This window comes from Oncorhynchus tshawytscha, linkage group LG22 (genome assembly GCF_018296145.1).
Source record: "Oncorhynchus tshawytscha isolate Ot180627B linkage group LG22, Otsh_v2.0, whole genome shotgun sequence".
NCBI classification, from domain to species: domain Eukaryota; kingdom Metazoa; phylum Chordata; class Actinopteri; order Salmoniformes; family Salmonidae; genus Oncorhynchus; species Oncorhynchus tshawytscha.
In genome coordinates, this window is record NC_056450.1 from 34916839 (window position 1) to 34928357 (window position 11519).

An 11519-nucleotide genomic window follows, 5' to 3' on the forward strand; every position below is an offset into this window, starting at 1 on the left:
CAGAATTGGCCCATGTTCTTCTCTGTGTTTCTGGAATAAGATGGAGCAAAAAATATATACTATATTATTATACGGAATGACAAGGGGCATCAAATAAGGTCTGAAAGGAGGCATATTGAACAAAAGGATATTTATTATAAAAGTACGTACACATGTACACAAAGTAGGCATAATAATAATGCACGTAGTAAAGTCATTAATTTACCATGCAATAAAATTAGCGTAAGTCCACCATTTCACATTCAAAATGAAGACCAAAACGTGTACAGCAAAATAACATTGTTACGTGGAAATCAGTGATTTCCTTAAAATAACTGAAGAAATTATTCATGTTTGTTCACCGTTTGCTGCTTCTACAAAGAGATCTTTAATGTTTTAACCATCTTTAACTGTGTGTTTGTTTCACTGATAACAGCAGACATTGAGTGGAAAGAATAGCTCATGTCTTTGGCAGAAGTTTAACTCAGTTTCTCTGGTCTACGTGTGAAGCCCTGTGTTAGTGTTTTAACAGTTCCTCCATGTACACAGAGTTCATACGGTAGGCAGCCATCCAGCTGGATGCCATACTGTGGTAGCCATGGTAACCCTGGTGGTGAGAGGGGGGCATGGAGGCATAGTAATCCTCCCAAGCTCTGTAGTAGGCCCTCCAGTAGCCCTCATAACCCTCACCATCATCCTCCTCCTCCTCCTCTACCTCACTCACTCTGTCCCTCTTCCTCTCACTCCCTCGATTCTCAGGCACCTTCCTCTCCTCTAAAATATCTCTCTTCTCCCCTTTGACTTTCTTAGCCGTCTCCCTACTCCACTGCTGTGCTGTAGCCTCTCTGTCCTTTGCCTTCCACAACAAAGGTTCCCCCTCCCCGGGGTTTGTACTCACAGCTCTCCCCTCTGGTCTGGGGGATCTGTGGTGGCTAGGATGGGGTACAGACGGTGAGTTGGGTTGGCTGCTAGGTGGCATACACTTTGGTTTCCTTGCCCCATCCATGACTGTGGATTGCTGTGCAGATTGAGTTTGAATCGGAATGATTGGTTTGTGTTCAGCTCCTCTGGTCTGATCTGTGGAGCTCTGCGTTGACTCGTCAGCCTGCCGGTCTTCCTCCATGTCACAGTCAGAGCTGGACCCATCAGAAGTCGACTCCAAAGGTGACGGGTCAGAGTTCGTCTTTAGAGGAAGCTGTGTGGGTGTTGGTGGACGCTCTCCGTTCCGTGTCATGTGTGTGTGTGTGAGTGGCACATCGTCATCCTGGAGTGTATGAGACTCCTCGTAGCCGTGCTGACCGTTAAATCCCTCGCCGTCGTCTCCGTGACCTCTGAACTGTCGGATGACCTCCACTGTCCTTCCCAGCCCCTCCCTGATGAAGCTCTGGAAGTCCAGCTCTGCCTCCTGGAAGGTCATGATCCCTGACCTTTGACTCTTGAAGGCGCTGAGCGGAGGGATCTTTGGCAGGGCATCCTGTTGCTCTTTACGGGAGAGAGCTAGGGAGGCCCCAGGGACTACTGAAGCCTTGGGAGGGGGTAGGAGGACATCCAGGGCAGGGGATGCATTTTTGTGCATCGGACTAGCCTTAGCCACAGGACTGGCTGTGTGCTGGCTCTTACATGGTCGGCTGGGTTCAGTGCTCTCTGGGTGGACAGGGCTGGGGTTCTGATCCCTGATGGGTTTAGGGGCTGGGGATTCGGTCTTAGCACGTCTCCTTCGCTCTGTCTTGGGGAACACCTGGGAATTAGTCCCTGGTGTCAGGGCCTCCACAGTGATATCCCAGTCACAAGGCTCCTGCATCAGCCCTGGCTCTATGGGGTCTGGAGGAGTGATGATGGGGTTAGGAGATCCATCACAATAACACAGCAACACCACACTAATGCTTCATTTGTAAAAAGATGAGAAAAAAAATCCACAATCTGATCTATGACTGAAAGCAAAGGTCACAAGGACATTCAGATCTTACCTGGTAGAGCGCAAAGAATTAGGTTGCACTTCTGAGCGATGGCCATCATCTTGTTCTCCTCCTCACCATGGCAACAGTAGGTCACTGCCAGCCCGTGTGTACCTGGGACAAGAGGAAACACTCCTTATGAGGACCCATCCACAACAGCTAGCAGATGTGTGTGTGTGTGTGTGTGTGTGTGTGTGTGTGTGTGTGTGTGTGTGTGTGTGTAAAAGAGGGAGAGGTAAAGCAAAGTTCTGACAACAGAAGGAAGCCACTCCTGCTAGCCTGAGTTTGTCATGACGACCCAGTTTGTAGTCGCCAAGAGGGTTCTGTCTATCACCTCCACACACACACAGCTGAGTGATTAGCCAACCTGTTGACCTTGGAACCAATCTATAGACCGAGGTCTACAGCTAGTCTCTACTAGCAGTGTAAGACAGACATTAGGACCAGACTGACGTCCTAGCCCTGTGATGGCGGTATAATGGCTGTGTCGACAGGCAGAACTCACCAAAGCGTCCGGCTCGTCCTATACGGTGCATGTAGGTCTCCCAGTCCTGAGGAACATCCAGGTTGATCACCAGATTCACCTTCTCAGCATCTATACCTCTGGAGGTCTGAGAGAGGGGAGGCTGCTTTTAGCAAGTGGTACAGAAATGTTCTGTTCTTAAGGACATTTGTGAGGATAGGAGAGCCCTTTGTGAGGTTATTGTGAGGTCATGTTGCTGAAACACTCACCAGGTCAGTAGAGATGAGTACTCTACACTGGTACTGCTTCAGCTTAGACATGGCCTCCATTCGCTGGTCCTGACTCAGACTACCTACACACACACACACACGTTACACCACAGCATTGTACACCACATCACATCTGCTTCAGTTTTATTATGGCAGTAGACTAGTAGCAGTAACAGTAGAATATAGTAAGAGTAATGTACTCTAGTATAGTGCTCCTTGCTGGCCCTGGCCCACTCTCACCTGAGATACAGACAGCAGGAAGGCCCTTCGAGGACAGAATGTCTGCTAAATGCTGAGCCCTGTAGGGATGAAAACCATAAAAAAATTATTGAACAAAAATAAAAATGAAACAAACTACTAATAGGGAGACTACACTGCAAAACAAATGACTGTGTAGACAGTTATTCAGATAGCTCGTTGATTTTACAGTAACCCTACAGCTGAGGGTCCTACCTGGTGTGCAGGTTGGAGAACACCAGAGCTTGATTGAAGGGAACTTTACTGAACAGCTCCAGCAGGAGCAGAACCTTCTCCTCAAACACCTTATGGGGCATGGCATGGGAGCGGACCAGCCTGTAGTACTGCTTCAAACCTGAGGGGGGCAGAATACACATCTCAGTGAAATAAAACACAGCACAATCTTCATGCTAATCATGACCCAAAATCATGGAATATCTCTGTGTCTGTCTGGGACATGATGCCTGTTGTACCTGGATGTTACTGGTTGAGCTGTGATACTGACCTATGAGTCCGGGGTCGGAGGGGTTAAGTCTGACGAAGGTGGGCTCTCTCATGTAGTGGGCCAGGTGCTGGGCAAGGGATTCTGGGTAGGTGGCAGACAGGGCTAACATCTGTTTGTTGACCGGTAGAGAGGAGAATATCCAACTAGAGATAGAATTAGGAATAAGAATATTATAATGGACATGAACCTTCTTATGATTGAATAAAACGTCAGCCATTTTGGTAAGGGTGGGGCATGGCCAATAGCCCAGTCTCCAAACAAACATTTTAAAGGCCCGCCTTTTGGCCACAGACACAAAATGGTGCTGTTTTAAAGAAAATTTCTTTAAAAGAATATATGTATCGCTCCATTAACTTTTCTACATACGTTATATCTGTCTTTAGTCATTTAGGTTTACACTGAAAACATTTCAGCATCCTGTAAATGATATATGTATATATATTTTTAAAAAGCCACTGCTAAATGAATATGGGAAAGACTGATGACAATATTTAAGGTTGACAATTCTATTACATCATTTCTGATATTTACATGCCTTACTTTTTATCCTGCACGAGTAAAAGCAGGAAATGCATCACCTATGCCTTTGTCATTAATTCCAATTAGACTGGTTTGGATGTCTCCCTGACCACAATGGCTGCCATTTTCAGTCCATTTAGGCTCTTTAAGGGTTTAGCCGCTCTAGTAATAGAAATAGGATCTCTAGGAGAGACAGAGAGTCCGTCAGGTGGAGTTGATCGAAGACCCGTGTGTGTGTCTCACTTGATCTGGTCCTGGAAGCTGCCTTCCTCCAGTAGTTTGTCAGCCTCGTCCAGCACAAACAGACGGATGCTGGCGGTAACCAAAAGACCCAGCTCAATCAGCTGCTTGATACGTCCTGGCCAGGGAAGAACACATCGATATACAATTAGACTTATGCCCCTGTTTGATACACATGATACTGTTGCCATGGTTATTTACCTATAAGACAAAGGAACTGTATAGGTTTGCCTACAGTCACTGACCTGGTGATCCCACAGCGATGTGGCACTTCTTGAGACTGATCTTGTCCTGGCTGACGGGCGTCCCCCCAATGAAGACATGACACTGCAGGCCCTCCATGGCACTGCCTATAGCCATCACCACAGAGTGGATCTGCACTGCTATCTCACGGGTCGGGGCTAGCACCAGCACCTGTCACAGGAAGGGACATTTTGGTCAATACACAATGTCCATCCTATGTCAAAGATTTGCCTGTAATCTGTCCAAATATAGAGTCAAGCAAATAGATGTCATAGATGACATTCAACCTTGACATGTGAAATGAATGCATGTCTCTGTTATGATAAATTGAGTGAGTCAAGTCACCTGTGTTGTAGTGTTCTCCATTACCAGAGAGTCCAGGGCGATGGCAGAGAACACACAGGTCTTCCCTGTGCCAGACTTTGCCTGCACTATCAGATCTGAAATACAGCACACAGACATGAGACATGTAGGTTGCCAGCTTCCTGTCCTAAATAGCTATCTGTAAATATTATGTAAACTATGTAAACACTTGCACATGCATCAGGTGACAAACACCTGAGAGCCATGCACGTGAGCCTGACGTCACCTAACAGCCTTTAAGGCTAAATCAATACCGTCCAACAAGACATCATCATCAGTCCGTTTTCGCGGTTCAATATCGTGGGCAGACTTTGAAGAGGAAGTGAGACACCACCCTTGCTGTTTTTTTCTGGTTCAATTTAACAGAGGTGTGGAATCGAGTCACAAATATAACGACTTGCAACTCGACTTTGACACCAATGACTCGTGACTTGACATGGACTTGAGCCTTATGATTCGACCTGACACCCTCCCTAAGCCCAAATATTTAAAATGATGCTATTAAAAAAAGTGTGCAGCACATCAACTCTTCATTTTTGGGATGTCTCATGGACTGACAATCATTGTTGTAGCGGTGCCACCTTCCACTGCAGACATTTTGAGAAAAAGTTGTGTGTGGCAGTGCAGAGGAACGTCGGCAGGTGAATTCAGATGGAGCCCTTGGAAAGATGACACCCAAAATTATTATTTTCTGATATAAAGACGACGCTGTATCAACAAAAAACAGATGGCAACTTGCAAAACATCCGGGAAGAAAATGACAGACGGAGGCACAAACAATTTCCAACTTTGTTCGACATTTGAAGCTGCACGAAGAACGGTAAGTCGTGGCTAATATAGACTTTACTAGTGTATCATGTAGGCTAATATAACGTTAAATCACGAGCCTCCACCCAGTCAGCCAGTGCGGGAACGTGATCATTGCACAAGATTGAGCTACAACTGGCTAGGCAGTTGGTAGCCCAAATCCTGCCTGATGTTACTTCTGTTCCTGAAACCATTGACATACATTAGCCTACTGTAACCACACAGAGTGTGTGTGTGTGTGTTAAGGTCGGGTGATTGTGTACAAGTCAACATGGTCCAATTGCACCCCATAGGGATCCTCGACAGTCGATCACTATGTGAGGGGGGGGTCTTTCTCATGGCTACCCATGTATTTCCATGGAAATATAAAGTTTATTTAGAAAGTAAAGTAATAAATATATAGATATTTTTAAAAGCATTCATGATTTGCGTAAATGTAATATACTAACTATTAACTACTACTCGTTAAAAATATGAAATGGTATTACATTTGGTGGAGCACGTTATGACTTGTTTAGGACTTGAAGGTCTTGACTTGAGACTTGAGTGCTAAGACTTGAGACTTACTTGTGACTTGTAAAACAATGACTTGGTCCCACCTCTGCAATTTAAGTCAATGAACTATGTAGACCAGACCCAGCTGCTATTGCATTGGTGTCTATGGGAGACAATGATAAAAGGCCTGAGTGAACTATCTTAATTTATCCACCATCTTTGGTTATTAAATGTAACAAAACATTATTTACAAAAAGAGATCTAATTCATTTTATTTTTTGAGAACACTATAATTTGTTTACAAGCATGATAACTACTTTTAATTTATAGTTGACGCAGCTTGTTGGCAAATCGGCGTTTCTCAACGAATTCAAAGCACGTGAACGCATCAAACTAGTATTTACGACTTCCCAACTGGTAACTTCCACCATCCCACTTGGTTATCAACGCGGCATAAATTCAAATGAGTCTAAACAGACTAGAAAACAGACTAGAAACTGACTAGAATACGGGAAGTTAGGTGGTTAAGACATAAAATTGCTAGCTAGCTAGCTAAGACGTAACGTTAACTACTGTAGACGCTGACGACCAGATCATACCGAGTCCGCATCGCCCCAACGGAATGGCTTTGAGCTGGATTGGAGACGGTTTCTTGAATCCAGAAGCCGCCAGTCCATCGAGCACGGGCTGCGACAACAACAGGGCGTTGAAGTCGATACCGCCCGACAAGACAACATCATCAGTCCGTTTTCGCGTTTCAATATCGTGGGCAGCCTTCTTCATTGAGGAAGCCATGTTTCAAATTAACCCGGTAGTATCGCGAGATGTTGCTGTTTCTCGTTATTAGACGTTTTCTTTTTTGGGTCCCTGTTTGTCGCCATCTACTGTACGGTTAAAGATAGGTGGATAAATTAAGAATGCGTAAGGGGGTGGCTCTCCTATAGGCACCAGTGCGATAGCAGCGGGGTCTGGTCTATGTGGTTTACTGACCATTGTTTTGGTCAATAAAGTGTGTCTGTTCTTAGTCAGAGTCCTATGAGTCAGAGGGGAAATCTCAATTGCATACTCTTCGAGTCCTCTCTCCTCGTCTCCAAGCAAGAGGCCCGCCCCTCTGGCCTTCTCCTCCAATGGGTTTTGAGAAGGAGACGAGGAGAGAGGACGTGTGGAGTATGTAATTTAGATCTTCCCTGTGCATGTCTCTTAACATTTATTTAGCTGATGTTATCCATAAAATCTGCATCTTTTAATGATAATACCAGATAGCTTTTCTTATTATCCGATAACACACACACAGACACAGACACATACATGGTGAGAGAGAGGGATAAGTACATTTTAGGCTATCAGAAGGCTACTTATATTTTAGGCTACCAGGTATCTCACCACAAGCAATTATGTCAAACTGTGTGTGTTCAAGGAAGCCATCACGTAATGGTTTTATCATACTTGTCCTCTGAACATTTGAATAGGCAGGCCTGTCATTGGTCAGCTGCCCACAAGTAAACTGTCCCTGCGAGAGGCGATGACCCATCAGGTGAGAGGAGAGAGCAGATGGCGCGCCGGAGGGGACAGAGTGACAGATCTGACAATGCATTGAGGTATGAGGTTGAGGGGTTGAAGGCTTTGGACTGAGGAGAGTTATACACTTCAAGGCAGGCCAGATCATTAAATTAAATGCAAAACATTTTGATTTCTGAAACACATTCTAATAGACAGGAGTAAGCCCCTTGATGTGATGAGTGAATTACAATATTTTGATGACTGAATTATTAGAAAATACAACTTGAATCCCCTTGTAGTATTGCATGTAAAAGAGACAATGAAGCAAAAAGGGGCATGTAAAATGATCCATGAGCACCAACATGGGAAGTTCATAGGAACATGTCAAATTAGGTGTCAAATGAAAGCTAAGAGTCTATACTTTTAAGAAATGAAGGCATAGATACATTTTCAATATGTTCTATCTTAAATATTAGAAATTAGAAAGTGCTTTCATTTCTGGTCAGATGGAAAAGGGGTCTTTGAAAACATCTACCAGAAAAAGTCTTAAAAGGTATTAGAAATATATCAAAACACAACCATGTTGAAGTAAAGACCCCTGCCAAATAATACAGACTTATATTTAGTATTTGCCTTCTGTAAGTTTGAGACATTGCCCTTAGCCTTCAAATTCTGTTACCAAAATCCTGCAAATCTTTAAGATATTTTCACATTTCTCATGAGGAGGGAGGATAATGAAAGTTCAGAGAAGTAACAATTAGTTATATTGTGTTTTTACTGATATCTATTTTGTTTATGAATTTTTATTTTTTTAAACGAAATTGGTAAAATAATTTCCCACAAACCAGTAACAGAATTACTGCAATTCAATTGGCTAAAATTGGAAATCGTAGTAGTCACAAACCACAGTTGTCACCTGCTAGCTGCTACAGTCCACTGGCATACTGTTATGATCTGCTAACTGGCATACTGTTATGTTCTGCTAACTGGCATACTGTTATGTTCTGCTAACTGGCATACTGTTATGTTCTGCATACTGGCATACTGTTATGTTCTGCTAACTGGCATACTGTTATGTTCTGCATACTGGCATACTGTTATGTTCTGCTAACTGGCATACTGTTATGTTCTGCTAACTGGCATACTGTTATGTTCCGCTAACTGGCACACTGTTATGTTCTGCTAACTGGCATACTGTTATGTTCTGCTAACTGGCACACTGTTATGTTCTGCATACTGGCACACTGTTATGTTCTGCTAACTGGCATACTGTTATGTTCTGCTAACTGGCATACTGTTATGTTCTGCTAACTGGCATACTGTTATGTTCTGCTAACTGGCATACTGTTATGTTCTGCATACTGGCATACTGTTATGTTCTGCTAACTGGCATACTGTTATGTTCTGCTAACTGGCATACTGTTATGTTCTGCATACTGGCATACTGTTATGTTCTGCTAACTGGCATACTGTTATGTTCTGCTAACTGGCATACTGTTATGTTCCGCTAACTGGCACACTGTTATGTTCTGCTAACTGGCATACTGTTATGTTCTGCTAACTGGCACACTGTTATGTTCTGCATACTGGCACACTGTTATGTTCTGCTAACTGGCATACTGTTATGTTCTGCTAACTGGCATACTGTTATGTTCTGCTAACTGGCATACTGTTATGTTCTGCTAACTGGCATACTGTTATGTTCTGCATACTGGCATACTGTTATGTTCTGCTAACTGGCATACTGTTATGTTCTGCTAACTGGCATACTGTTATGTTCTGCATACTGGCATACTGTTATGTTCTGCTAACTGGCATACTGTTATGTTCTGCTAACTGGCATACTGTTATGTTCCGCTAACTGGCACACTGTTATGTTCTGCATACTGGCATAGTGTTATGTTCTGCATACTGGCATAGTGTTATGTTCTGCATACTGGCATAGTGTTATGTTCTGCATACTGGCACACTGTTATGTTCCGCTAACTGGCACACTGTTATGTTCTGCATACTGGCATAGTGTTATGTTCTGCATACTGGCATACTGTTATGTTCTGCATACTGGCATAGTGTTATGTTCTGCATACTGGCATAGTGTTATGTTCTGCATACTGGCACACTGTTATGTTCCGCTAACTGGCACACTGTTATGTTCTGCATACTGGCATAGTGTTATGTTCTGCATACTGGCATAGTGTTATGTTCTGCATACTGGCATAGTGTTATGTTCTGCATACTGGCATAGTGTTATGTTCTGCATACTGGCATAGTGTTATGTTCTGCATACTGGCATAGTGTTATGTTCTGCATACTGGCATACTGTTATGTTCTGCATACTGGCATACTGTTATGTTCTGCATACTGGCATAGTGTTATGTTCTGCATACTGGCATAGTGTTATGTTCTGCATACTGGCATAGTGTTATGTTCTGCATACTGGCATACTGTTATGTTCTGCATACTGGCATAGTGTTATGTTCTGCATACTGGCATAGTGTTATGTTCTGCTAACTGTTTTCTTTTTCTTTCGGTCCACTGGTGGTCAAAGCAAGTGTGAAAACAGTTTTGACAACCCCTCTCTTTCCCTCTTTCTCTCTCTCCCTCCATCTCTCTCTCTCTCTCTCCCTCCCTCCCTCCCTCCCTCCCTCCCTCTCTCTCTCTCTCTCACTCCATCTATCTCTCTCTCCCTCTCTCTCTCTCTCGCTCTCTCTCCCTCTATCTCTCTCTCTTTGCCTTTCTATCTCTCCTGTTAATGTCACCTCCCCCAGCTCTTACTGACATCTACCCATGAGCCCCCTCTCTTTCCATTTACTGTAACCAGCATCCTTACCCACTGAGCACCCACTGACACCAGAAGGGCTTTCATTTCAACATCTACAGATGTCGACAGATGTCGACAGATGTCGACAGATGTCGACAGATGTCTACAGATGTCGACAGATGTCTACAGATGTCCAGACCGGCCTTGATCTGGACCAAACATAGACATTCAGGTTGGTCCAGTCCGGACCTGACCAAATCTGAATCAATCATAGACGTCTATGTTTCACAGGTTTGAAGTGCACAGTTTAGTACAGTACAGTAGAGTACAGTAGAGGAAAGTTTTAAAAGTTTAGTATAGTGCAGGACAGTACAGTAGAGTACAATACACTGGAGTTGAGTACCCTGTACTGTACTGAACTATACATTACTGTACTGTTCTGAACTATACATTACTGTACTGTTCTGAACTCTACTGTACTGTTCTGAACTCTACTGTACTGTACTGTTCTGAACTCTACTGTACTGTTCTGAACTATACATTACTGTACTGTTCTGAACTCTACTGTACTGTTCTGAACTCTACTGTACTGTACTGTTCTGAACTCTACTGTACTGTTCTGAACTCTACTGTACTGTACTGTTCTGAACTCTACTGTACTGTTCTGAACTCTACTGTACTGTTCTGAACTCTACTGTACTGTTCTGAACTGTACTGTACTGTTCTGAACTATACATTACTGTACTGTTCTGAACTGTACTGTACTGTTCTGAACTATACTTTACTGTACTTTACTGTACTGTTCTGAACTGTACTGTACTGTTCTGAACTATACTTTACTGTACTGTTCTGAACTGTACTTTACTGTACTGTTCTGAACTATACTTTACTATACTTTACTGTACTGTTCTGAACTATACTTTACTGTACTGAACTATACTTTACTGTACTGTTCTGAACTATACTTTACTGTACTGTTCTGAACTCGTCTCAACTGTGCTGTACTTTGATGTCCAAACGTGTGAAACAGAGACGTCTATGATTGGTTCAGATTTGGTTGGGTCCGAACCAAATTTGCTCTTGTTTGGGGGCAGAGTTCACCAAAGTAATAGCCAGTGTGTAGAATAATACCCAAATATGCAAAGGAGGATATTTCTACATTTGTCTACCTCTACATCACCAT

The 11519-nt window shown here is 43.4% G+C and overlaps 1 protein-coding gene across 1 annotated transcript; it reads right to left on the reverse strand.

Annotated features, from left to right (window-relative positions):
* Positions 1-115: 115 nt before the first annotated feature.
* On the reverse strand, positions 116-6907 carry ddx20 (DEAD (Asp-Glu-Ala-Asp) box polypeptide 20). Its single transcript, XM_024395702.2, has 11 exons — positions 6675-6907; positions 4756-4850; positions 4413-4581; positions 4171-4285; positions 3409-3551; positions 3120-3258; positions 2907-2965; positions 2667-2749; positions 2440-2545; positions 1947-2048; positions 116-1800 (listed from the first exon to the last, which is right to left on the reverse strand). The coding sequence occupies exons 1-11, from the start codon at positions 6868-6870 to the stop codon at positions 497-499; spliced, it is 2511 nt and encodes an 836-aa protein (XP_024251470.1). The 5' UTR covers positions 6871-6907; the 3' UTR covers positions 116-496.
* Between the last annotated feature and the right edge of the window lie 4612 nt (positions 6908-11519).

What these genes read in the sequence shown, in the direction of transcription:
- ddx20 (XM_024395702.2), bottom strand. Translation starts at nt 6,870, where the DNA reads ATGGCTTCCTCAATGAAGAAGGCTGCCCACGATATTGAAACGCGAAAA. An exon ending in GTTGGGGCGATGCGGACTCG is followed by an intron (nt 4,851 to 6,674) that starts GTATGATCTGGT and finishes GCTGTATTTCAG; the next exon opens with ATCTGATAGTGCAGGCAAAG. An exon ending in AATTCTTTGCGCTCTACCAG is followed by an intron (nt 1,801 to 1,946) that starts GTAAGATCTGAA and finishes TCACTCCTCCAG; the next exon opens with ACCCCATAGAGCCAGGGCTG.